The following is a 25,595-nucleotide window of genomic DNA, read 5'->3' as shown; positions in this document are numbered from 1 at the left end:
CGTGTCTGGAATGTCACATACAAGCCCAGCACGAAGAGTGGTGAACCAAAGATCGTCATCCAATTTCAAATTATCTTCAACCCCGTTTCAAGCGCTTATAACTATTGACGCAACAATTTATCGCTTCAACGGAATAGTAAATATAGTGATTGGCACCATTTGACTAGTGGAAAAGACTATAAGATGAAAGCGAAAGAAATCCGGCTCTAACGCTTGACCCAAGTATACTAAATTTCAAAATACGTTAGCAATGTGCGCATAGAAGCTGGTAGTAAACGACGCACTCTCTTACGAGCCTTCGCCCTTCCGGTCTTTTTCCTTTCCACCATACGAGGATCTCTTCGTAAGCCGTCGTCTTTATCACAGATTAAAAAGTTTAGAGCATAAACTAAGTCGCAGACTTCAAACTTCACTTACCTTTGACAAGGATCGGTTTGACATGAGGCGCATGTGCGGCCAAAGCTTTCGCTAAGCCATGAGCCAAAGCACCCGCTTGTCCAGAGACCCCTCCTCCTCTAACCAACGCGAATATATTATATGCGCCCAGCAGCCCAGTTACTTGAAGCGGACGAATGGCTTTTTCTCTATCGCGCGGGAGCTTGAAGTACTGCGCAAAAGGCACATTGTTCACTAATATCTCCGTTATTGGGATCTCTGGCATAGTGGGGGTAAGGGCGAGCTCAGCCGATATTTCCTTCTGGAGTGCCGTCTCCGGAACAGGCGCTGCGACAGTTTTTGTCGGAATAACCCAAACTCGAGCTGCGCTTTCCTTACGCTTTCCCAGCGTGTAACTGCGACCATGACTGTCAAATTTAACTGGATTCTTCTTCATCGCCAATAACTCGTCTTTGTCTATTCGTTCATAACGCTGGAGCACCTTCGCAAGCTCGTTAATAACTGCTGGTTGATTTCCTACTTCGGCGAGAGATCTCAGAGCGTTAAGAGAGGTCAAGAGACTGAGTATATGTCGATATTGAGAGGTTTTGAGATGAGAACCAACAGCGAGTGCTATTCCTTCTTGATTCTTCCACGCAGTACGACCAACTGGCAAGGAATTCCTCGCTGCTTGGGGCAGAGGAAGAAGTTTTACTTCAGTTAATCGTCGCTTGGCCACGTTCAACGCATCTTGGAGTTGAGAGACCGAGTCATTGTATTCGTGTCGACCAGTGAAGAAGCTGGGAGACGATGGCGGTGGATATTTTGAACTGATTGCCGACTCGATGCCAGCCGGAATAGAAGCAGGAGGAACAAACTGGGTTGTCGGACCACTCGCATAGTACCGACGACTGATTTGCCATAATGGCTGTCTGAGTCGTACGGTCTGCATCAAACCTGAGAGGGAAAGTTAGAAAGATGAAACGAAGCCTTGGTCACGTGTCAGATTGATTGACCAGTCGCCGATTGCCTGATGCGCTTCAGTCAATCCCAACCACAAGCTTACAACTAGTATCCACCAAGGGCTTCGGGAAAATATTCCGACATTGATGGTATGAAGTCCTTGTAAAACCCCCACTGTATGTGACTTGAGATACTTGCAGTTGGTTATCGCTGTGCATGGAGGTGCAGGCACGCACTCTATCAGTAAAGATGCTGAAACCTTAATAAAGAAAGGCCTGAAAGAGTATGTATTTAATAGAGTATTAGAGCTGAGCTTTTCGTTTAATTCGGCCCTTAAAGAGCATGTGGTTCTGGTCAACGCAGCTTCCGGGCCAAGCAAGATGCCTGCCAAGCTGTTCAGGACTGTATTGTTGCAATGGAGGACAATCATCAATTTAACGCCGGTATGTGCAGTAGTGATTATTGTAGCAATAGGCTCAGCTATCGTAGGAACTGGATCTAATCTTACAATAACGGGGACCGTAGAATGTGACGCTTCCATTATGAACTCGGTAGAAGATTTTGGCGCAGTTGGAGCCACAAGCGGTTGGTTTAAAATATCGCCTGAAACTCTCTGAATACTGAAATTTCACTAGGAATAAAAAACCCTATCAAAGCCGCCTACAGAATACTACTTGGATCACAGCGAGTTGATCCTCACGGCCGGATCCCTCCTATGTATGTGCGGTCAGACCCGCTCTTCTTTATCAAGTCCTAGTAATAATGTACCCGTAGGCTACTATCCGCCACTGTACCACCTCCTGACCTTGCGGTAGACCCATCGGAAATGATTACTCAGAAAGCTCTTTCCGATTGGGACCGTTGGAGTGCAATGATTCAAACCGGACAACAGTCGGGTGAAGTTGCAAGCGGTACCATCGTACAAGATACAGTAGGAGCAATAATGTGCACCATTGATGGAGAGGTCTCGGCAGGCGTCTCGAGTGGGGGATACTCCTCAAACCTACTGGTCGGATTGGCGAGGTATGCAAATCGATAAATATGTTTATATCCGCTTGAATTTCGTTTAGGCAGCATGCTTTGGCGCTGGTTGTTGGGCTAGTGGTGCCCGTGGCCCTTTGAATGCGGTTGCATGTAGCATTTCAGGTATAGTTGGCGGGATCAGCTTTGAAACGGTTCCTCTAATGGCTGTTATCTGAAGCCCAGGTGCTGGAGAATTGATCATGAGGGCATTTCTAGCTAAGGAGCTGGCAGAGAGGGTTCGCCAACGTGATTGCGATATCCATGAAGAGATTGAACGAGTTTTGAACAATTTTGTGGGTGAGAGCATTCCTTGTTAATTATTCCTTCGCCATTATTGACACATTGTGGAAGAAATGTGCGCTGAGAGGGGCAGTGAGCATGCCAATGCAGGTGCTATTCTGATCGTTGGTGAATCTTGTGAGGACGGACCGTCAAGCGTGAGTTACTCACAATACGCTGCATGCCCTGGTTAAATTAATATACAGCGCGATTATGGTGTGGTTTTACCACTCGCAGCTTTGCCATCGCGTATGCGAGTTCGCTAGATAGTTCACCAAAAGTAAGTTTCAGCGGTACTCTTTGCTGACCATGCTGAAGTTGTGTTTCCAGTCGGTCATCCTTAGAAGGACAAATCGAGAGCCGGGCAAACCGGGGTTGTATATCACTTCTCTGCCGCTTGATTAAACACTTGTTGTATGTACACCATTGAATTCAACCTAGCTGAGTACCATGAACCCAGTCCAAAAAACCAATCGTTCCAAAATTCCCGACAAATTTCTCATGGTGCAAATCATGCGACTCGGCCACTCGTCGCAAAAAGTCATATCCACTATGAACAAAAGTTGTTTCTAGTAGCTCGAATGCCAAGAAGATCCAAAAAGTAATTATGTGGGAATGTATAACTTGAGGGGGTATGCTGATGGGAACTATGTTTGCGAATATGTGTTCGACTGGATGCGCGTACTGTGCTGCCATAGCAAAGGGTGCTTTGAATTTGTGGTGTTGTTTGTGAATGCGTGAGTATAGAGCTTTAGTATGGAGTATACGATGTGCATAATAAAATAATATCTGTTTATTTCGTAAGTACTTGTGGTGCAATATGCTGGGGACAAATACCTCTCGTATCAGTATGCAAGCAATAATGTGTAGCACAATTTCACCCCAGCCAGGTAGCCTATCCTCTATTCGATAATTTGGACGCAGACCATGCAGGCCTAAGAGACCGACATGAAGAGTAAAGGAAATCATTTGATTAATTGTTACGACTTGGAAGCATCTGATCACATCTTCGCGACTTGCAGGCTTCTCTTGAGGCTGAAGCCAGTGTCTTCGTGAAAAGTTGGGTGCAAGCGTGGAGAGTGCAGAACAAAATATCACGGGGACATAAAAGAAAATGAGTTGAATCGAAAATGTTCCCCATAACTCGATAGATGTATGAGAATAAGACTTTAAAATGCTTGTCCAGATAGTCTGAACACGGAGAGAGATCATCGCAGTTAAATACGGGGTGAAAAGCAACAGTGCGAGCAGACATCCGCTGCCACTTCTCCTTTAAAACTCCGGCATTGACATCGTCGTATGTGTGACAATCATGCCTAAGCAACCCACGGTGGCCACTGTGTTCGTGGGCAACACGTGAGGGTAGTGGCTTGAACGCATATAGAGTGCCCACGGTGAATATGATATTCGCCCACAGTTTTTGTACATCCCAAGAGATTTCTTGTGGAATCGATCAGAATCAACTCCGTGTAGTCACTCTGATTAGCAGGTTTACTCATACATGTAGTCCATCGGGACTCGCTAACAAATACGTGGGGACTTTTTATAACACATAGTTCGAACGAAGGTAGACCGAAGCGGGGACAGCATCCGTGTGGAAAGTCCAAACGAAATACTATTAAGTACGAGAGGCTTTTTGGGGCAAACTATCGGCACGGGTCCTTTGATTTCTCTTGCGCCCACTTTGACGAGAAGATGCCTTGGAGCTATCGGCATTATTTTTTGGCCTGGTGGTTTGATCGTTCTCTTTGGAAGTGGATCCAGATTGGACAGAGGACTCTGGCTGATTTCGTTTGCTTTTACGCTGGCGTCGGTTGTTAGGAGGGGATAACTTCTTTCTGTTGGCCACCGCATCCTCCGGTATGGCAGTAGTGGCTGATGACGTCTCACCTTGGTGCAGTGTTGAAAAAGGTTGGAGAGTCTTAGCCGTGGCAACTGAAGAGCAATCCACTTTAGGAGTTTCAATATGCACGTCATGCCCAGATAGGGGGGCCGCTCCAAGGGGCTGTTCGCCTTTGCGCCGTAAATCTATATCACCATGCTGTCGCTGCCGAAGTTTCAAAAGTGGGATGGATTTGATATTGGATAGAGGGCCGAGGGCCGAGCTAGTTATGGGCGCTGGGATACCCAAATCACTACTGAGGAGCGAGGTGGCACCAAATGTCTGCATAACACCTTTCGAAACCCCCTTTGGCACAGGCAGTTCATATGCAGAATTTAGAGGCGCCACGTTAGCACAATGGGTCGTTCGATCAAGCGCCGAAATCGAATCCAAGGAAGGAAACTGCGAGATAAACTTGGGAGAGACAGTGTCGGGAGGGGTGGGAAGTCCACATGGACGGAAGGGCACACCAAACCGACGAAGTTGATCCAAAGTCTCCTTACGGGATAAAGGAGCTGTTCGTTGAAGTATTTTGGGCTGTATGCGTGACTGAGAATACATCACGTGGATGCAGAAAACAGCAAACTTGCCTCACTTGTCCGAGCTTTTTCCAGTTGGCCGAGTAGAATCCAGGAGAGGTCCGTAGGAGGGGTCGCCGTTACATTCGCCTCGAGCACATCGGACACTACAAATCGAGTTATATTCCGTGCCGGTGTAGCTTGAGAATGGATTTTACCTTCGTTGGCGCTATCGGCAAACCTGACGTGCTTTTCATTCGAGTTGGGGGAAGGGTTTGGTTCATGTTCCATGATAGTTGCCATCGGACGCATGCTGTGGGTGCTTGTACTCACCGGTCGGACCTAAAGGTAATAACCTTAGCGTGAAAGTAAAGAACTCGCTTGAGTCACTGACCTTGGGTACTATAGGGGCAGTATGGGATTCAATATTCTTAGCCTGAGATCCATTTTCTTGATGGAGAGAGGGTGCTAGTATGGTTGCCGTGTGTTGTTCAGCGTCTAACGCTTCGGCCTTTTTGGACTCGTCGATATGGCGCCTCTCTGAAAGACCCCAAATTACACCATCTAATTCTTGCTGATCATCCAAAGCTACCCCTTCGGCGCCCCTATAGAAATGCAGTGGTCAGTAGGCGGAAGTACGGATAAGAGCTGACGTACGATGGGCAACGAGCATAAGGTAGGCTCGGTGGTCCATGCAAAGCGGGAATAGGCCGGGGTGGATCAAAGAATATCCAATCTAGAGTAGCTTATGTATTTCACTATAGGGACCGAGGATGTCGTCCGGACCATACCTGAATCATCATGATGAATGACGGACGAAGAGGGCACCGGAGTGTCATTTGTGTTTGCTGATATTTGGCCTTGAGCTTCAACCCGCTCGTTTATGTGTCGCCGGGGCGACTCGCATCTTGGACGCTGCATGTGGGTTTGAATAGACCGATCGTCCTGTATATTATCGGCTGATTCTAGGATCGTACTCGTCTCGAAAGCCAGTTGAGAATTATTTCCGCCGCCAAGGAATGATTGAGGAATCCTTGCAATTGAAGACAAAAATACCTTGAGTGACGAATGGTCAGACATTTATTTGAGGAGCTTAGACTCATAAAGAGACTCACCACCGACTCTGGGGATGAAGAGCGTGACGTACTACTAAAGGTAGCAGAGGAGCGGGTGCAGTGCCCAGATGGATCAATGGTCGCCTTTCGCAACATAAACGAAACCTCATCCTCCGAGTTGGGTCCAATGGAACATGTTGAATCATCTTCGCGGATGGGTGGTAGTGTGCGATCGCGTGGCAGGGAGCGTTCCGGACCAGTTATCATGGGTGACAAAGCCATTGATTTAAACGAAGACGGAGAAGGAGACGAGAAAACCCTTCTGGAGCAGTATAAAGTTGATCTCTGCGGACGGAGAGACAGGATACTTGCTCCGATTTGAACGAGTTCTTAGTTGTTTGCTCTGTAAGAACTGGAAAGCTGATCGAAGAAGCAGTCGATTGAGAACTACCAGACAGCTCAAAGCTTTCCTGCGCAGAAAGTGGTGATAAGGGAGGGCGCTTAAGGCGCGCGGGCGAAGATACAGAGCGAAGGTTCCGCATTGCTTCAAGAAAAGGATCGCGGTTACGTGTCCATTCTGGTAGAGACATCACTCGTGCTTGTGGATGCGGTGTTAGTTGGAGGGGGAGTCGCGGTTTGGGATAAGGAGTCGAATGTATGCGGTGGTATCTAGCTATGTCCGGAGTTAACGAACGTTTGATAAGAGGAAGTATGGGTCGAAATGACTTACGAGATGTATCCGGGTCGTGATCAACTCTAGTCTGTTCGATCAAGTGGCCAGTAGGAGTCGCAGGAACGGAATCGGCGATTGACGTGTTTGATAACAGTGATACTCGTCGGCCCATCGGGGAAGGAGACCCAGACAGGTTTAGCGCAGGAACCGAGTCCTCAGAGCCGGCGAAACTTGGCGGAGACGCAATACCTTGGCTATATGGCGACCCCGTATCAGACTCGAATCTACCTTGGCTCTCAAGAGGCATTGTGGCGCGCTCTTTTTGAACAGGGGAAGCCGCTTCGATCCTCGAAATTGAGCCGACTAAATGCGGATTTTCAGACTCTGGATGCATAATACTGTGTTTTAGGTGAAGAGGTTTCTCCGCGCAAGTGGTAGTCGGGACAGAATGCAAGTTAAAGGGCGGGCCTCCTTTTATAGATACCAAATACAGTAGATCATCAAGACATCACTTTAGGGCCGGCTTGTTAGCGGTCCCGTTTAGGACGGCCCGAACGGGTGTTCGCGGGCCATTGTATGATGTCGAGGACATCAGAGCGCTTAAACAATTCCAGATTGTATTCCGAATTGACCTCTTGCTCTCGATGGCGCGATCCACTCGCTATGGTCCGCTGGAGATTTTGCCGAGAGTATAAATATTCCTATCAAACCAATGAATGAATCACTATACGCATACTCCCCACGATCTCCTATTTCCTTGCCCATCCCTGGAATCGTTTAAAATGGCCAACACTCCACATGGCGGCATCCTCAAGGTGTGTTCCCATCTATAAACTAGATATTAACATTATGCTCAAGGATACGGCCAGGACCTTCACATCAGGGATGCGGCTCTACAAAAGGAGCTCCTCGAAGAGTCGGAGAAGCTCCCAGACTTGATCTTGACCGAGGTAAATGTCCCTAGGTTCAATTTGTATTTCACCCGTTCATTTCCGTCATCAGCGTCAACTCTGTGATCTTGAACTCATTTTGAACGGAGGTTTCAGTCCTCTCGAGGGGTTCCTTAACGAGGAGGACTACAAGTCGTGAGTACCGATATACATACATTTACAATCTCACCTAACTCTGCATTCGCATAGCGTCGTCGATACTCTCCGTCTCAAGTCTGGAGTCCTTTTCCCCATCCCAGTCAACTTTGATGTCTCCAAAGAGGACATCGAGCGACTTGGAATCAAGACTGGTACACGTCTTGCCCTTCGTGATCCCCGAGACGACAATGCCCTCGCTATCCTGACGGTTGAGGATATTTATACTCCCAACAAAGTTATCGAGGCTGAAAAAGTATTTGGAGCCGATGATCCCGCTCATCCTGCCGTGTCCTACCTGAGGAATAAAACCAAGGAATTTTACTTGGGAGGCAAAGTTCAGGCTATCCAACCTCCCACCTACTTTGACTACGTTGCACTCCGATGTAAGTGGATTTCTGGTTTCGACTTATTTAATACTAACCTAAACAACCCAAAGATACCCCAACAGAACTCCGGACCCACTTCAAGAAACTTGCCTGGCGCAAAGTTGTTGCTTTCCAAACTCGTAACCCAATGCACAGGGCGCACCGAGAGCTCACTGTCCGTGCTGCTCGACAACGGCAGGCCAACGTGCTCATTCACCCCGTCGTCGGTCTCACCAAGCCCGGTGACGTAGACCACTATACCCGAGTCCGAGTATACCAAGCTCTGATGCCTAAATACCCCAACGGAATGGCCACTCTTGCTCTTCTCCCTCTCGCTATGCGTATGGCTGGACCTCGTGAGGCGGTCTGGCATGCAATCATCCGAAAGAATTTTGGTGCGACACATTTCATTGTTGGCCGTGACCATGCCGGTCCTGGCAAGAACTCCAAGGGCGTGGACTTTTACGGGCCGTACGATGCCCAAGAGCTCGTCACGAAATACAAGGAGGAGCTAAACATCGAGATGGTTCCCTTCCAACAAATGACTTATCTCCCGTCGTCGGATGAGTATATGCCTGTCGACGAAGGTATGTCAAATTTTGTTTGGTTGTTAACTTCTTACCAAGGTTGACGCTATTCTATAGTCCCCAAGGGCACCCAAACTCTGGATATCAGTGGAACTGAGCTTCGAAAACGTCTCAGGACTGGGGCTGTGAGTACATATAGGCTTAGGCCAATATTCAATCTAACTTTTATCCTCAGCCTATCCCCGACTGGTTCAGCTATGAAGCTGTTGTTAAAACACTACGTGAATCCTACCCCCCTCGAACTAAGCAAGGCTTCGTTTGTAAGTAATTTGCATTCGACCTCTGCATATAGTCTCTAATAGCCTATCTCGCTCAGTGTTCTTGACCGGACACCACAACTCTGGTCGATCAGCTATCGCACGGGCCTTGCAAGTCACTCTCAACCAGCAGGGAGGACGAAGCGTCTCCTTGTTGCTCGGCGAGACAGTCCGTGCTGAACTCTCTTCGGGTATGGAACTCGAGACCCCTTTTTATGAATACAAGCTGACGAGAATAACAGAACTCGGATTCACACCCGAAGATCGTCACAAGAACATCCAGCGTATTGCATTTGTTTCTGCCGAACTCTCCCGAGCGGGGGCTGCTGTTATTGCTGCTCCGATTGCCCCGTATAACCACTCCCGCAAAGCCGCTCGTGATCACGTAGTAAGCACCGCAGGTGCTGGCGGAAACTTCTTCCTTGTCCATGTCGCGACGCCTCTCGAGCACTGTGAGGCAACGGACCGTCAGGGAGTCTTTAAGCGGGCACGAGCAGGCGAGATTAAAGGTTTCACTGGTGTCGGTATGTGGTATTTCTAGCTAGTCATTTTGAACACATCTTAATTGTGCACTAGATGATCCATATGAAGAGCCCACCGACGCTGATATTACCGTCGACACGACTACCCAGACCATTCCTGAGATTGTTCACAGTACGTTAAATTTATTGTATTAGATAATCACCGGCATACTAAAGTCCATTTCTAGGTATTGTGCTCCTGTTGGAGACTAACGGACTGCTTTAGATAGATATGTAAAATTTAGTAGAATTATTATGCAATATGAGTACCTTGGATGAACAGCATGGAACGTGATCATACCCTCGGGGTCGGCCGGAACATCTGTTTACCGGATAAAAAGTGTGAAGGCACATGGGATTAGACATCCATCACCCCCTCGATAGTGTAGGTTGCCGAAATCATGCTTGCTGCACGCGCTAAATTGGGTGTCCGCACCAACTTGCGTTGCGCACCATCATTCTCGACACTCACTGGCCGTAGCTCAGCATCCGCACTTCCCCGCGTTTTGCGCCCTGCTGCTCGCGCCTCCGTCTCGCCTCGATCTATCCCAAAAATTGCTCTCAGAATGTCGTCCCACGGATTTGGAGAGAGTGCCGTGCGCCCTGAACCCGACCAGGTCGTGAAAGGTTCGTGTGCGATTAATATTATAATTGGGAATAGTATATACTAATCGAGTGTCCAAAGACATTGCCGACTATGTGCATGATTTCCAGGTCACTTCCGAGCTGGCTCTCGAGACGGCGCGTCTGTGCTTGATCGATACGATTGGCTGCGGTCTCGAGGGTCTCCGCTTCAAGGAATGCTCGCGTCTTCTCGGTCCGGTTGTAGAAGGAACAGTTGTGCCCAATGGTCTGTAGTCGATGTGTACCTCCCAGTCTATCTCTCATATCCATCACAGGCACCAAGGTCCCTGGAACAAACTACCAGCTCGACCCTATTCGTGGAGCTTTCAATATTGGAACAATGATCAGGTGGTTGGACTTCAACGACTGCTGGCTCGCAGCTGAATGTACGTCAATCTTGACTGCATTTGACGTACACTCATTCGTATGCATCTCTCGTGATAGGGGGCCACCCATCTGATAACCTTGGTGCTATTTTGGCTGTCGCTGATCACCTGGCTCGCCAGGGACAGCCATTGACCGTCAAAGACGTCCTCGAGAGCATGGTCAAGGCCCACGAGATCCAGGGTCAACTTGCACTCCTCAATTCCTTCAATCGGGTTGGTCTTGACCACGTTGTCCTCGTCAAAGTTGCTTCCACTGCGGTTGTCAGCAAGCTTCTGTGAGTCCCAGCTCTGATTGCGATCATATGAAATAATCAGACTCAAGTCCCATCACAGCGGCCTCACCCGTGAACAGACGATCGATGCAGTTTCCCAAGCCTGGGTTGATGGCCAATCCCTTCGAACCTACCGCCATGCACCTAATACCGGATCCCGCAAATCTTGGGCTGCTGGTGATGCATGCTCTCGTGCCGTCAATCTGGCTCTGCTCGTCAAGAAGGGAGAGATGGGTCTCCCATCTGTATTGACCGCCAAGACCTGGGGTTTCTACGATGTCCTGTTCAAGGTAAGGAATTCAATCGTCCAAAGTCTAAAGCAAGCATTGAGGCTTTCGTAGGGCAAGCAATTTGAATTCCAACAGAAGTATGGATCGTACATCATGGAGAATATTCTCTTCAAGATTTCATATCCTGCTGAATTCCATGCTCAGACCGCCGTAGAAGCTGCCCACACGATTCACAAGAAGTTGAAGGAGCTGGGCAAGACCTCTGACGATATCAAGAGCGTCCGCATTCGCACCCAAGAAGCTGCCATCCGGTAAGCTAAATTTACTTGTGACTTCGATAATAATTGACTCTCGATCAGTATCATCGATAAACAAGGCCCTCTTGATAACTTTGCCGATCGAGAGTATGTCACGTTTCCAACCCACAGGGCATGGTGCCTTTCTGATACACTGCCTCCCACAGCCATGCCATCAACTACATGGTCGCCTTCCCGCTGATCTATGGGCGCTTGACCACTGAAGACTAGTAAATCACTTGATCCTTACCAAAACATTACACTCACATCATTCATAGCACCGATCAAGCCGCCGCTGATAAACGCATCGACGAGCTCCGTGCGAAGATCTTCTGTGTTGAAGATAAGCGATTCAGCGAAGAATACCACGCTCCTGACAAGCGTTCGATCGGTAACGCTTTGCTCGTTACTCTCAATGACGGCACCGTTTTGGATGAGGTCGAGGTCGAGTATCCGGTTGGCCACAAGCGTAGAGTGAGTAGTGCATACATCCAAGACTGTTCCAGCGATCTAACGCCGTCTTTTAACAGCGCACCGAGGGAACTCCGCTCCTCATTGCCAAGTTCAAGAGGTAAGCGTTTCGGCTCAGGAATAGGATAAACTGTAGTTGACTCCTTTGCGAACAGGCACATTGCTCCTCACTTTGACGAGGCTCATCAGTCCCAGTAAGTTGACCTATCCTACATTTCTAAATGATTGCTTACCGGTATTGCAGAATCCTCAAGGCCGTTTCCGACTCTGCCGCATTGTCGAAGATGCCCGTTGACAAGTTCACCGATCTCTTCGTCAAGGCTTAAACAAAAATTGTACCCTAAAAGTTTTCTATACTTGAATCAATTTATATGCTTTGCAACAACGCGAACTTGCCGAAGAAAATTTTGCATCACCTGAACTAGCTAATTAATTTGAGGGGGAGATGATCGACAGACGAGCGTGTTATTATAATCACGCCATAGTTGGCAACTGGCTTTGTCATAAGATCGAATGATTGGTTGAGCACAAAGCACCTGTTCCTCTAATTTCCTCCACTGGATTTTTTTGTCGCAGTTGCACCTAGTTCAGCATGACCACCAAAATCAAAGAATACGAGTAAGTACTACGATTAGCTGAAAGTTGAAACGCTCAACTGACTGCAGTTAGTCCCAAGAATATGATCTTCCGCGTAGGTCCCAATTGGCCCAAGCTCAAGGCTATAGCCGGTACTAACAATATATTAGAGGCTGGGAAATACGGGCCTGAGGGTACCAATTCTTTCCTTGGGCGGTTGGTTAAGCTACGGGGGAAGCGTCAACGGCTCCCAAGTCAACGATATCATCAAAGCCGCATTTGACGCCGGGATCAACTTGTATGTCCTCCTACGTAAGGCTCTACCCATCCAACATTTTGACCTCGTCATATATGCGATACCAGTTTTGATACCGCAGAGAGCTACGGAAACGGCTCTTCCGAGCTCGAGATGGGCCGTGCAATCAAAGAACTTGGACTGCGCCGTTCATCGTTGGTCATTAGCACCAAGCTGTTCAACGGAGTAGGACGCAAAGGCCCGAACGATCGTGGTTTGTCTCGGTGTGTATCCAATCTCCGACTTGCTTCGCCGAGGGCACTCAATTCTCGAGGTAGTAAACATTTGATTGAAGGGATGAACGAAAGCCTTGAGCGTTTACAGATGGACTATGGTAAGATCCGATACCATTTCGTTTATTCGCATACAACTAAAAATTAAACTATCTACCTATAGTTGATATTGGTATGCCCACGACCATTATACCAACGCTCGAGACTACTCATCACGCTGTTGAATAGTATTTGCTCACTGCCCGGATCCCGACGTACCAATGCTCGAGATCGTTCGTGGGTTTACGTGGCTCATCAATCAGGGCAAGGCCTTCTACTGGGGTAAGAATAGTTGAGCCAGACTCTCAACCTCATTAAAGGCTGTTTTCGTCTCAGGAACTAGCAACTGGAGTGCTATCCAGATTGAAGAAGCTCATCATGTTGCGCATGCTCACGGACTTATTGCCCCTGCGGCGGACCAATGCTGCTACAATGCCTTCAACCGTAAGCGCGTCGAAGAGGAGTATCAAGTAAGCCAAGGTTACTTCAGAATTCACCATTCTGACAATTTTCTTACAGCATGTATACGATCGGTACAACTACGGTCTCACGACCTATAGTGTGAGTCAGTTCACATCAGCACTTGACGACGTCTCTTAGATGTTTTATTCTATAGCCTTTGGACGGAGGGTTCTTGACAGGCAAATACAACTCTGGAGAGATTCCCCAAGACTCTCGCTACGCTACGAGCCAACAGGACCCATGGATCGCCACTCTGCGCGAGCTGCTTAAATCCGACAAAGGTAAAGAGCGTATCTCCAAGGTCAAGAAGCTCGAGGTCATTGCGAACGAATTACAATCTGATTTGGCGACATTGTCGCTCGCTTGGGTGATGAAGAATCCGCATGTAAGCATTCTAGCTTGCCTTTGATTGAATCGGTCGTCTAACAACTTGAGAAATGAAGGTTTCGACTTTAATTATCGGCGCTACACGCATATCGCAGGTAGAGGCAAACCTTAAAGCATTAGACCTTCTCCCCAAGGTTTCGGATGAAATTTACAAGAGGATAGGAGATGTTTTCGGGATCGAATAAGCGAAAAGAATGCCTTAAAGATGTAACTCTTCAAAATAATTGAACTATATTGTGCTACTGAGCTTCGAACGATTTCAAGGTGATCAAAAGATGCTTTTCAGCTTGAGACATGAAATGGGAGGTTTGTCCAGATGTTTTCATTAATACTGGGATATCGATGGATAAGAATATTTGCTTTTTGAATCTTCGGGCTAAAGACGGTTGTAGGGCGGGTTAAATGCAGGTTGACGCAGGCGAAGAGGCATACTACTTACCTAGCCTCTGACTCAAGGCCAAGGACTCATCTGAATCTCTCGAACGGAAGATAGGCACCCCAAGAGCGGGTGTGGTCGCCTAGATTTATAGATTATATCGCCTTCTTTTACTGTACTGGCATAAATCTCACCTGTGTCCCCGGCATAGCGCAAGAAAAATCCTTGGCTAGAGACCCTGTTTGCATCGCCTGGGCGACCAGGAGTTCAACAGATCTAGATTCTAGCACTCCGTCTTGCTGATTTACTTCATTATCTGCTAATAGACTTCCTCCAGCTTGAGGGAGTGCCTGCAATGAATCGAGCCTCTCAACCGTGCCCCCAACCCAAATGAAATAAGAATCAACCAAGTGTGTTATATGGGAAATGATGTGCTGGCCACCCTCAGTATCGGAGGGAGCATAATGGGAGGTAATCCTAAATGGCGACGCTGTAGGAGTTGTTTCCATTAGGATGATTGTTGGAGCCGAAGATCACGCATGCATCACGTGCATGCACTCTGGACTATGAGCTTCTCAATTATCCCTCAAGAATTATGTATTATTACATGAAAATGTACTTCAAGGTCGACTTAAATAGCACAACAGTCTTACAAACCTAGGCCATCCCCTGCCTCTTAAAAGAATCTAACTGTAAATCCTGCACGGCCATTATGTGCCCAGAATCACCCTGGAAATGGCCTTGCTCATCCTTTTTTCCAAACTGATACTTGTGGAAAGTATCCACTTCGTATCCATCTGCCCACTGATTCCGTACAAATGTGGCGTTCAAGGGTTCTTCCCAAATCCACCACTAGATAGAAGGTTCAGCTATAGGAGCCAAAATATGATTCATGCAAACTTACATGGTCTACAAACGAGATCTTCTGGCTTGGAGGTCTGATAAGATGAACAGCTGTAGGAACGGCAATCTCCAAAAAACAGTCGGTATCCAAGAAAGGGTCCATAGTTTCGAGAAAGGCCTCTCGAAGGTAACCTGGAAGGTAAAGTGTGTCCGCTGACCCACCAACCATGCGTAGCTCCCCGTCGGTTAATTGCGCCAGTTGCGCCCTCCTCTTGGCGGAGACAGTCTCAAAGGCAGGCATACATGCCTTCAAGCCGACATTAGGTTCACTGAGTTTGAGTCATGAATTGAAAGTTAATTTCGATCTGGCTATGTGTACATACCCCCACCACCAATCTAAAAAACAGAATTGAATAAACAGGGTATTCGACGCAAATGCAACATTGAGCTCACCTTTTCCCCAATGTTTAAATTTGGCAATTAGGTCTTTAGCAGACCCAGGCTGGATGGTTCCAGGGGGCGCGTGGTGACTGATATTGGTAAGTGCAGGATTGTCCACATATGTAATAATATCCTGGAATGGCGAGTGCCACCAGATAGTGTCCTGTCGCTATCATATTAGGATAAAAGGTTGTCACGTATCGAATACAACGCACCTGTTTAAACTGAATCAACCGAGGGACGTTCAAGAACGTGTCAAATGGTGCCCAGAGATAGCCATCGTAGCAAGGGTTCTGCTTCATTGCTGTAAACAGCATATGATGCGCCATCTACAGGGTCATCGTTAATAATAAAGTGCGAGTAAGTAGCATATACATACTCGACCGGCCATCTTGAACCTATAGAACCAGCTTCAATACTCGGTTCCTTCCCGTGATTTTACAACTTACCAATCCCCACTAAGATCCTCGTCACTCCTGAAAGGCCATTAGATATATTCGTGATAGCACATAAAGCACTAACTTGAAGCCATCAACGAGCACGTCATATACCCCTTTATGACCAGCATCCTCCCTCGTCTGAGGACCGACATAGAGTATCTATATGCGCTGTTTGAAAAGATCCTTCAGAGCCAATAAAACAACTCACATTCGGGAAGTAGTCTTGGTACATTTCAAGATGATAATCCAGATTCACATCATACCTCGGGTGGCTGAAAAACACGATTAAAAGTATGTTATCAAAAGCACTCGTCACCCGAGCCCGTTTCTTTGTTTCTTTTCGACCAGACAACTTTGGTAAAGGTTTGCGAGGACACCACGCTTTCGATTGAGTAGGGGGTAGGGCGGTGAAATCAAACCAGGGCGTAGGTCGTGGGCTTTGGAGACCGACGCCGGTTCCCTGAGCCGAAATGGCTACTGTTGCAATGATCACGGCAATACTTCCGATACCAAGTGCGATTGCTGCTTTTATTGGCGATTCCTGTCGGATTACACTTTGAGAGCAAAGTTTTCAGCGAAACGTGAGCGCATACCTCGGATTGAACATCCATCTCTTTAGGCTGTTCCTCTTGGTCTGCAGAGATGCGTTCCACAACAAAGATACCAAGCCCATATGCGGCAATGCAAATACCCAACAGGATTAAAAGCTTATAATTCGCGTGTCCGAAGAGGACAGAAAAGAATGCCAAAATGGACGAAACCGAGTAGCTAGTGGCTCCAACCGTGAGCGCGTCACCATCTGCATATAATAAATTAAATTGTGAGATAAAGATAGCCCTATTAGGAGAACTCACGTTTGAGGACAAATGTCATGGCCACTACCTCCACCGCAGTGATCATTGCGACGATAAATCCATACACCGAAAAATTGAACGTCCAAAGACTTTCGGAATGAATGAACACGTAGGCTACCAAGTATAACAGACTCGAAGATCCCCACAGAATAAGGTTGAGCGCGCTGAGAGGGTGATCTGCCCATTTGAATACCTGACGCACAGAAAATCATTTTCAGCAAGGCACATCATGGACCAACGCGGGGGGTTTGCCCCTACCAAATCCATCCAGCTCAGCAAAACAGCTTGGAGGTATACACGCCCCACAAGCAAGAGGGTACTCGTCAGCTTCATATGATTGATATCTGTTCCACACTGTATTTCCCAAGTTAATTCATGTCAACCCTCCCACTCGGGTGTCCCACTAACCTGGATCAATGCCAACCCTGCCAACTGCGTTTTTGTCAAATACCACCCTCGTGCATTTACCCGAATAAAAGCGCACCTGGAAAAGCAGCCCGTTCCACGTCGAGGCGGAGTAATGTCGCCTGAACAATAGTTGTAAAAGAAGCACGCAAACGAGGGGCGTGAATAGGCTAAACATATGGATAGCACCCGGGACCGCGAATCTTTGTGCCTCGACACCCTGCCCCGAGTCCGATACGTCAATACCTGTTGCGAGTATACACGGAAACTACCCACAGCGAAACCAACAGCACAGTTGAGTGATACTATTCCAGCCAAAGGGATCAAGGTCGGAATAGGCGGGAGAGAAAGTCTTAAATACGTTGGCTGAGAGTTCACCGGACTTCCAGACCTGGAGCCCTCCCGACCTGGGCTAAAAAGTCGAGGGCTCTGTCGGTCGTCCCCATTTTCTAGGCCTACATACTGGTCCCCGGGCGATGTGTTTTGTCGCTCGCGAGTCCACCATGCGAATGACACCCCAAGTTTGAGTATCTCGACCAATAAGAGTTGAGTCAAGGGCGAAAACTCGGCGACGTCATCGGTAGTGGAACGATAGACTATACCCAGACACAGTTTCGTTCCTACGAGCACAGTCTTGGATAGACGACATCAGTTCACAGTCATGAACTTGAGAAGTAAATAGGGTAGGGCTCACCACAGCCCGAGAAGTCGCGTTTTGCCATGCCAGATTTTGAAAAGAATGCACAAGGGTGCCCACACCGGCACTCACAGCGTGCAGCTTCATGCGCGACAGAGCTCAAAGTTATGGCACAGTCGTTTTCCTCAGGGATTAGATATACGTATGCGGAAAAAACATAGACAGGTTGTCAAATCTATGCCTGCACGTGTTTGTTTGCCAGTTGGGTCGTCGTGGATGATTAGACGACGCGCTACGCCCTTATGATACGTGATAACACTCAATTCCCGTTTGGAGGCAGTGTGAGCTGTCGGCACTGTATCTGACATTGGCATTTATTTGACAGTGGGGAAGGTCTATGGGATAATTGAACTTGAACAAGCGCCAAGGGTGATCATTTTAGACGATCAATTCGGAGTTCACATGTTCAAGAGATCGCGAGAGGGAAAGAGCAATGTTCAAAGAACCACAGCGTAACCAAATGCAAGATAATAGGAAAGGAGAAGAGAAAAGAGAGTCCCGTGCCGAGGAATAAAAGGCACCATCTCTAACTAAGGAGAAAAGAAAAACCAAGGGCTTGAAAATGACCCAATAATAAAAAGTTCATGCTACTGTATCCATGCAAGTCCTATGTCCGTAACATCGCTTGTTTACCGGCTGTATCCTTGTTGGTAGGCACCGGCTTCGGCGTCGTAACCTCTATCATTGTGTGACATCAACTTTTCACGGTCAGGTCCACCTGCAGCAGCAGCCTCCTGAGCGTTCTGTGCCTCCAGCGCCTTGGTTGCGTCGGTAGCATTACCAATACCAGCGCGAGTACCCCAGCCGACCTAGAAAATACAAATTAGTAACCAGGCCCGCAGCAACTGATCAACAGGGCCCGACATACCTCGTGTAGTGTGAACAAGGCATAGAGTTTCATGATCGCAAAGTAGTAACCGAACGCAATGAATGCTGGGACGTAGATGATATCCTGAGGACGGTGCCACAAGTGGGGGAGAAGCTTAGCGGTACGGGTTGCACTGAGCCAAACCGCGTAACTCGCCAAGATGTTCCTATTGATCCGATTAATAAGGTCAAGCGGCAGTGCCAATATAAGAGAAAGAACTTACCACCAAGGAAGATGGTAACCGCCTTGGGCAACAGGCTTGGTGCTCTGAATGCAAAGACGAATGACAAGGACGGGACCAACGAGGAGAGTGAAGGGATTGAATAGCTTGTCAACCATGGTATAAGCGCAGTAAGGGTGTGATGTCCAGACATGACGTTCCATAAATAGCGAACGCAAATCCGAGCGCCAAGTGTTTCGTGTCCAGCGCAAGACCTGTAACAAGAAACGCCAGTTGGGCTTCATGGTACTGAGCAGTTCAGCCTCTTTGCAGCACTGAATGTACGTGTTCCAACCATGGCTGACCATCCAACGAGTGAGGAACTTGTCATCACCCGAGTTAAGTTGGTATTTGCCAAGCCAGAAATCGTGGGTAAAGCCGTGCAAGAACTCGGGGTCCTTGAGAATGACAGTACGGTAGGCGGCAGTGCGACCGGAGAGACAAGGGACACCGCCGTCAATGTGGGTAGCGGATGAAATTTCGATGTTCCGAATAGTAAGGCGGAAAGCGGCCAAGGTTTCCCATACCGTCATATTTTTGCCAACGGGTTGGACACGCTGCGAGGTACCGACACCGCCGACCTTTTGATCTTCGAAGCAAGCGAGCATCATCGGCAACATGGTGGGTGGCCAGATGGCATCGTCATCGGCAAAGACAATGATGTCGGTCGTGGTGTTGCGGATTCCGTGGGTCATCTGCAGGCGTTTATTGGCAAACGGCACAGTCAACACGCGGATGCGACTGGGATCGACTGAATCGGCAAGTTCTTGTAGAGGACCAAGCATGCGTTCTTCCGTAATAATCAGAATTTCCTTCGGCTTGCCAACCAGCCACGAGTGAGCGGCCTCCTTGAACTCTTCGCCGGCATCGATGGTAGGGACAATGATCGTGACATCTTCCGAGGCAACGTACGTTGGGTTTTCGGGCACCGGGATTGGACGGTATGTGAACGACGCGGCAACACGAATCAAATACCAGAGATAACGATAGAACCTGTAAAATAACTCTGGTCAGCGCACTGTGCCGCTTTCACAAAGACTTCCCCCATACCCAATGACACCAAAGGGCACGACTGCGGACGAGAAGTGGAGAGATGGTAAGCAACCCCAACATATGACTAATAACTCTGGCACTCACAAACTGCGAAACGATCCGCAGTAAGGTAGAGCATGGTGGGCTCTAGGCAGACGGGGGAGGAAACAACGATTAGGCCGGGCGAGGGGGAATAAAAGGAGTGACGGTCGGCAGCAAGAGAAGAAATCGAGGTCGACAAGGCAATACTAGTACCGCGGTGTTCCGGGGTCCTGGTCCCTGTTTTGACGGCCATCGCCAAGCGACATTGTGCATGCTTCGAGCGCTATTCGGGCCATTCACCCACCATATATGCGTCCGGTCCTTCACAAATCACATAGCAGGAATTGTATTTTGATACATAGTATGAACACTGTAAATGTAAAGCGGTTTCTACCACAGATAGTTGGTTCGTACGAGACAGACAGGGGGAATACACGAGATGACGTAGTGTCAGGCCGAAAACGATCATAGGGCGATGTTCCAAGTCCACCTTTCCTCCTGGAACCCTGTACGAAAAAGTCAACACACCGAGTCTGGTGGGCGCTGGCAGTTCGGGTACGTACCTTTCGCCGTATCCTCCAATACGATGTCGTTCCTCTTGAGAACGTACACCTGTCATGCCGGTAGGTATATGTGTGAGAACTGTAGATATGCTATTTGACCTACCGCCTTGTCAGTGATTTCTGCCTCAGTGCCGCGATATCCTTGGCTTCTATCGGTTGTTCGAGCAGTTCAGAAAGCTCTTCAACAGCTTTCTCGAGGTCACTATACATTGGCTCTCAGACCCGAACAAGACGCGTGCGTCAAACGTGTCTGCTTACCGCTGATTGTCCTCAAAGAGTTCCTTCTGGTTCCCTGAATATTAATCGTCCATAAGTTTGAAATGCAGCCGAATGACGACATTCATGTCACACCTTTTTCCTGTCCAAGCCGAGATATGGTAAGTTACGCACTCAATGGTGATAGATAATAACAACTCGTACCAAATAATAAGCCATAGCGTACGTCCATTGCAATGTGTTACGGCACTTGACGACCTCGTCAACAGCCTTCTTTGCGAACTGCACCTCGATCCAGGTGAGATCAGAGGTGATTTGCATTTCCTCCATCTTCCTTTCAGTCTTCGCGTAAAGGTCTAAGGATAGTCTGGCAGATTGTTCGTGGTTGGCGTAGCGATTGTAGTACTAAGGCAACCATTAGGTGATGTTGACACAAATTGTCTGTTGCTCACAAAAAGATACCGTTCTAGGGAGGCTCGGCTCTTTGACTGAGAGTCCCGTGCCTCCACACTTTCTTTCTCATCGTATCGGTTGCAAGTGTACCAGGCATTCCCATGCTCAGACCAAGGTCCCATACAGACCCAGCAAAACCTGGATTGATTTGTTAAATAAATGTCAAGTGGGCTTAACATAGAAAACATACTCGGCTTTGCATTTCTTACATGTCATGTGGCTATCACACGACGTTCAGTATTGTATTGACTCTATTGAATAATACACTCACTTGCAACCCCCGTTTTTCTCAATAGTGCTTTGGCATTTGGTGCATTCCTTCGTGTTGCTCTTAATCCAGTTCGCAGTCTCACTATCATCCTGGCACTTCTTGAGCCAGAGCTTCGCTATCTTGCAAATCAAGGGTCTGTGATCGCCTTCACGTTCACAGCCAAAGCAGAATGAATGTTCCTCCCCGCACTTGACGGTCGGCACAATCGTATCCAGTGCAGCTCGGGAAGCCGCGGCGGAGCATTGGACGGTATAAACGCAGGATGGATGAGGGCAGAAGCGGAGTTTGGGAATGCTGGCGACGTATTGCCGTACAAGGCCCTCTCGGAAGCGCTCCTTGGTCACTGGGCTGACGCGGTCAAAGACGAAGGCATCGGGCACGAGGACCTTGCATTTCTCGGCCATACATGCTAACTGCACTTCGCCTTCTCCGCGGATCTTGCCCTCAAGGTATTGTGTCCAGCACTCAGAGCAGAACTCGTGACCACAGTCGAGCGAGAGGACCTCCGCGGGCTCGTCGTCGCAGCAGACGGGACACATGAACGGCTCGGATTTGGATCGAGGCTTCTTGGGCACCGAGTCGCCTGGAAGAGCGATACCAGCCTTTCGCAACATGAGCTGCTGATCCTCCATAAACTTTTCCATAGCCTGTTCTTTGTTCCAGCTCATATAGCGTAAGATCATGAGCGCCGTGGGAAGCTGCTAGAGAGTCAGCACCACGAACACGCGCCACAACTAAGAAGAGGGCCTACGTCAATGCCGAAAATACTCGTAAATTGTTCGGCATCCTTTTCCATCTGTCTTTCGAGGTCCTCGACGCTCAGCGACTTGTGGTCTACCTCATAGGACTTGCTTTTGCCCTTGAGGATTACACTCTCGTCCATCGCAAATCCCCCATCATCTCCGTCTGAAAGCTCTTCTTCCGGAACTAAGCCGTGTTTATAGGTCAGTACCAATTGGCCCACTGCCTGTGTGACTCCATTCGTACGTACCATCAGCCTGCGAGTCAATCATAACATCGTCATCCGAGGTGTATTGGTCGTCGGATCCAGATCCCTCGCCCTCAGACATATCATAATCAGACGACATAATTAATGGGTATTGCGCTGTGATAGATTGTGTTCAATTGAATTTACGAGGTCGGAGTTGGACAAGGGCGAGCTGTGGCGAGTCGAGGTAGAAAGAGGGGCGTCTCTCTAAATGTGATTTATGACAAACCACTCAGGGGCCAGGGTCCATCACAGTTCATTCCATGTTTGACATTGACTCGGAAAACTCTTCATCCAATTTTCGACAATTATTCTACTCAAGTTTACAAATGAACCATTGTAATATGACTGTTTATATCTGACCCTGAGGCGGGGCAGCGCCGGGCGCAGACGCCGTAACATCGGGCTTCATGGCCGGGAACAGCAAGACTTCCTTGATAGCTACGGGCGCTTTTCAGTACGTTCTCTTTATCAATAGACAACAACTCACTGGCAGAGTCAGTTAGGAACATAACAAGACGGTCAATTCCGAGACCCCATCCTCCGGTGGGCGGCAAGCCATGCTCGAGGCTTGTATGAACTCGATTAGATAAAGCCCGGGTTCGGACCTTGAACAATTACTCACGCATTCAGGAAAGTCTCGTCCACACCTTGAGCTTCGTCATCACCTTGTTCCTTCTGCCTTGCCTAATGTCTCGCGTGCTCAGAATAGTCCCAAACTAGGTGCGATGACAACTCACCTGCTCTTCGAAGCGCTCGCGCTGGTCAAATGGATCGTTCAACTCGGTATATGCGTTACAGAATTCCTTGGTGCACATGAATCCTTCGAAACGTTCGCAAAGGCCAGGACGAGATCGGTGTCGCTTGGCAAGGGAGACATGACTTGAGGGTGGCCGACTAGAGTGTAAAGGGGATAAAAATAGGTTCGTACCAGACAAACGATCGAGGCGTACCGATGAACGAAGGTGAGATGCATAGAGGTTCGATAAATTCACCGACAAGCTGGACAGAAGTCAGTGTAGAACCCACCCTCAATCAAAACTACACACCTTGTCCAAGAGACGAGCATTGGTCTTGGGTTCGCTGCAATCAACATTATGCTGCAATCTAATTAGTAATAGCAACCATCTATTTACCCCGAATTACCTTGGCAGCTAAGTCCCTCAAGAACTTGTTCGCCTCCTCAGTGTGGAGGGTCTCGCCAGGCGGGAACTTGACGCCCAATTTTTCCTCGAGTGTCTCAATCATATCATATCGCTTCCATGGCCTAGAGAAATCCATCTCCATAACTCTTGGAGGCTTTCCATCCTTGCCCTCTTTTCCATCAGGGTGGAATTTGAGCTTAGTACCCCGGTAAGATACTCCACCACTCCAGTGATCATGCTCTCAGTCAAATCCATCAGGTCGTACATATCTGCATAGGCCATATAGAACTCGCAGATGGAGAACTCGGGATTATGTGTCATGTCGATGCCTTCGTTGCGGAACACGCGACCAATTTCGTATACTCGATCGAGACCGCCGACCACGAGCTCCTTTAGGTAGAGTTCCGGGGCAATACGCAGGAATAGATCGAGCTTCAAGTCATTGTGGTGCGTGACGAAAGGTTTGGCAGTAGCACCTCCAGCAATCATGCTCATCATAGGGGTTTCAACCTTGATGGAGTCCATTAATGGAGGGAATCACCTAAGAGCATGAAAACATACCTCCAGGAAACCAAGAGAGTCGAGGAACCTGCGGACGTAGTTTACGATCCTGCTGCGAGTAACAAATACTCGGCGCGAGTCTTCACTCATAATAAGATCCAGATATCGTTTGCGGTACCGTTGTTCCTGATCCTTGAGACCAAAGTGTTGTGTCGGAAGCTGGTGCAGGTTGGGGGCTAGGAGCTGAATCTTCTTGACACGGATCGACAGTTCCCCATTCTTGGTGCGGCCAGGGAACCCAGTAACACCAACGACATCACCACGGCGGAAGATCGCATGAGTGTCAACAAATTGGTCGGGTGATTCAGAATCCCTGCAAAACGAATGAGTTCTTAATCCAGGAGCATTAGCATTGATTTACTGAGCCATAGCCATGATTTGGACCTTATCGCCCTCTCCATGAAGATCGTAGAACTTCAGCTTGGCACCAGATGCTCGAATATTGTGAATACGTCCCGCCAAAGATACCTAGGTGTTATGGTTGATGTGAACGAGTCAACTAAATGATCGAGTAAGCCTTACAATCTTATCTGGAAGGGATCCGCCATTTTCAACAACTCCATCGGGGCCAAACTCCCGAATATAAGATGTGATAGATTGAGTCACTTCAAACTTGTGAGGATAAGGATCGGGGTCCTGAGTCTGGCGCAGCTTCTGAATTTGGCGGGAGCGCAGCTCAAAGTATTGCTATTGAAGAGTTGAATATTTATTAAGACATATTCTATTATGCATGTACCCACGTTGGGAGTCAGGTCATCTTCACTAGGACCCGCATCGGCCTTGGGCTTTCCTGCCGGAGGAGGTGGTGCCGCAGCCTTCTTTGCAGCCTTTTCCTCTCCTTGATACGACGCTTGAGCTCGCTGTATAGTGTTATTTCTCTAAACGAACATAAGATCTGTTGCATCTCACCTCTTGGACACCATCTCCCCTGTTTCCGGGTCTTTATGCAAGTTCTCCGCCGCAGGAGTGGACATAATGGATCTAATGCAATATGGGTTCGGGAGGTATGTGACGTTATATCTTGCAGGCGCTGAAAATAACCGAGGAAGAGGACGAAGCGAAACAGCCAGCCGACTAAGTATCATCCAAGTACTCAAGTCACTTTTTTACAACTGATCGGAGTCATCAGCTGTGGCAGTGCAAATAGCGCTTAGATTATAAACGGGTCGAAACTGAGGTATTTATGCGCATATAATGTCTTTGGAATTCATTTGAAGCAAAGTTTGGTCTGTCAAATAGGAGACACAACGTTGTTTAATATCGGTGGAGCTCACTGTTGATTGCGCGCATGTGCTTTACGTGTGTCTCACCGAAGCCTTGTGG

At 48.2% G+C, this 25,595-nt stretch overlaps 10 protein-coding genes across 10 annotated transcripts; 4 read left to right on the top strand and 6 right to left on the bottom strand.

Annotated features, from left to right (window-relative positions):
- Positions 1-206: 206 nt before the first annotated feature.
- Positions 207-1,327, bottom strand: RhiXN_06432 (ribosomal protein S9/S16; the record flags this gene model as incomplete). The annotated part of the gene is made up of 3 exons (XM_043326248.1): positions 207-227; positions 285-355; positions 418-1,327. The coding sequence occupies 3 exons, from the start codon at positions 1,325-1,327 to the stop codon at positions 207-209; spliced, it is 1,002 nt and encodes a 333-aa protein (XP_043181680.1).
- Positions 1,328-1,484: 157 nt separating this feature from the next.
- RhiXN_06431 (asparaginase) lies at positions 1,485-3,045 on the top strand (the record flags this gene model as incomplete). Its single annotated transcript, XM_043326247.1, has 10 exons — positions 1,485-1,487; positions 1,539-1,621; positions 1,678-1,781; positions 1,828-1,923; positions 1,974-2,055; positions 2,113-2,361; positions 2,540-2,658; positions 2,713-2,769; positions 2,847-2,920; positions 2,971-3,045. The coding sequence occupies 10 exons, from the start codon at positions 1,485-1,487 to the stop codon at positions 3,043-3,045; spliced, it is 942 nt and encodes a 313-aa protein (XP_043181679.1).
- A 1,213-nt stretch (positions 3,046-4,258) lies between these two features.
- RhiXN_06430 (C-4 methyl sterol oxidase) lies at positions 4,259-6,362 on the bottom strand (the record flags this gene model as incomplete). The annotated part of the gene is made up of 7 exons (XM_043326246.1): positions 4,259-5,037; positions 5,118-5,207; positions 5,259-5,382; positions 5,435-5,645; positions 5,698-5,776; positions 5,832-6,096; positions 6,156-6,362. The coding sequence occupies 7 exons, from the start codon at positions 6,360-6,362 to the stop codon at positions 4,259-4,261; spliced, it is 1,755 nt and encodes a 584-aa protein (XP_043181678.1).
- Positions 6,363-6,708: 346 nt separating this feature from the next.
- Positions 6,709-7,075, bottom strand: RhiXN_06429 (C-4 methyl sterol oxidase; the record flags this gene model as incomplete). Its single annotated transcript, XM_043326245.1, has 2 exons — positions 6,709-6,764; positions 6,826-7,075. 2 exons carry the CDS (start codon positions 7,073-7,075, stop codon positions 6,709-6,711), a joined length of 306 nt encoding a protein of 101 aa, XP_043181677.1.
- Positions 7,076-7,484: 409 nt separating this feature from the next.
- RhiXN_06428 (sulfate adenylyltransferase) lies at positions 7,485-9,812 on the top strand (the record flags this gene model as incomplete). Its single annotated transcript, XM_043326244.1, has 11 exons — positions 7,485-7,583; positions 7,638-7,718; positions 7,771-7,853; positions 7,908-8,239; positions 8,293-8,808; positions 8,866-8,933; positions 8,984-9,068; positions 9,125-9,256; positions 9,308-9,589; positions 9,642-9,719; positions 9,775-9,812. 11 exons carry the CDS (start codon positions 7,485-7,487, stop codon positions 9,810-9,812), a joined length of 1,794 nt encoding a protein of 597 aa, XP_043181676.1.
- A 175-nt stretch (positions 9,813-9,987) lies between these two features.
- RhiXN_06427 (2-nitropropane dioxygenase family protein) lies at positions 9,988-12,191 on the top strand (the record flags this gene model as incomplete). The annotated part of the gene is made up of 12 exons (XM_043326243.1): positions 9,988-10,213; positions 10,272-10,436; positions 10,486-10,596; positions 10,655-10,871; positions 10,930-11,158; positions 11,210-11,409; positions 11,458-11,502; positions 11,562-11,624; positions 11,673-11,868; positions 11,925-11,965; positions 12,021-12,059; positions 12,110-12,191. 12 exons carry the CDS (start codon positions 9,988-9,990, stop codon positions 12,189-12,191), a joined length of 1,614 nt encoding a protein of 537 aa, XP_043181675.1.
- Positions 12,192-12,457: 266 nt separating this feature from the next.
- RhiXN_06426 (aldo/keto reductase family protein) lies at positions 12,458-13,911 on the top strand (the record flags this gene model as incomplete). Its single annotated transcript, XM_043326242.1, has 11 exons — positions 12,458-12,483; positions 12,535-12,556; positions 12,612-12,739; positions 12,805-12,960; positions 13,015-13,070; positions 13,133-13,141; positions 13,198-13,290; positions 13,345-13,478; positions 13,528-13,569; positions 13,625-13,855; positions 13,906-13,911. The coding sequence occupies 11 exons, from the start codon at positions 12,458-12,460 to the stop codon at positions 13,909-13,911; spliced, it is 903 nt and encodes a 300-aa protein (XP_043181674.1).
- A 185-nt stretch (positions 13,912-14,096) lies between these two features.
- On the bottom strand, positions 14,097-18,000 carry RhiXN_06425 (glycosyltransferase family 2 protein; the record flags this gene model as incomplete). Its single annotated transcript, XM_043326241.1, has 19 exons — positions 14,097-14,233; positions 14,297-14,375; positions 14,428-14,723; positions 14,962-15,085; positions 15,138-15,405; positions 15,460-15,472; positions 15,530-15,680; positions 15,733-15,846; positions 15,897-15,915; positions 15,967-15,993; positions 16,040-16,116; positions 16,166-16,498; positions 16,551-16,756; positions 16,812-17,004; positions 17,070-17,165; positions 17,220-17,243; positions 17,296-17,436; positions 17,493-17,849; positions 17,911-18,000. The coding sequence occupies 19 exons, from the start codon at positions 17,998-18,000 to the stop codon at positions 14,097-14,099; spliced, it is 2,745 nt and encodes a 914-aa protein (XP_043181673.1).
- Positions 18,001-18,542: 542 nt separating this feature from the next.
- On the bottom strand, positions 18,543-22,666 carry RhiXN_06424 (glycosyltransferase family 2 protein; the record flags this gene model as incomplete). The annotated part of the gene is made up of 16 exons (XM_043326240.1): positions 18,543-18,722; positions 18,782-18,947; positions 19,005-19,994; positions 20,052-20,073; positions 20,139-20,312; positions 20,470-20,581; positions 20,639-20,687; positions 20,742-20,840; positions 20,897-20,930; positions 20,990-20,996; positions 21,059-21,259; positions 21,307-21,445; positions 21,498-21,527; positions 21,579-22,276; positions 22,330-22,505; positions 22,570-22,666. The coding sequence occupies 16 exons, from the start codon at positions 22,664-22,666 to the stop codon at positions 18,543-18,545; spliced, it is 3,174 nt and encodes a 1,057-aa protein (XP_043181672.1).
- Positions 22,667-22,918: 252 nt separating this feature from the next.
- On the bottom strand, positions 22,919-25,246 carry RhiXN_06423 (asparaginyl-tRNA synthetase; the record flags this gene model as incomplete). Its single annotated transcript, XM_043326239.1, has 13 exons — positions 22,919-23,007; positions 23,057-23,136; positions 23,192-23,253; positions 23,307-23,448; positions 23,498-23,568; positions 23,616-23,666; positions 23,713-23,880; positions 23,934-24,221; positions 24,273-24,585; positions 24,634-24,740; positions 24,795-24,959; positions 25,013-25,132; positions 25,193-25,246. The coding sequence occupies 13 exons, from the start codon at positions 25,244-25,246 to the stop codon at positions 22,919-22,921; spliced, it is 1,710 nt and encodes a 569-aa protein (XP_043181671.1).
- Between the last annotated feature and the right edge of the window lie 349 nt (positions 25,247-25,595).

This window comes from Rhizoctonia solani, chromosome 7 (genome assembly GCF_016906535.1).
Source record: "Rhizoctonia solani chromosome 7, complete sequence".
Classification (NCBI taxonomy): Eukaryota; Fungi; Basidiomycota; class Agaricomycetes; order Cantharellales; family Ceratobasidiaceae; genus Rhizoctonia; species Rhizoctonia solani.
Note: the sequence above shows the minus strand (reverse complement) of the source record. Positions and strands in the feature narration are given on the sequence as shown.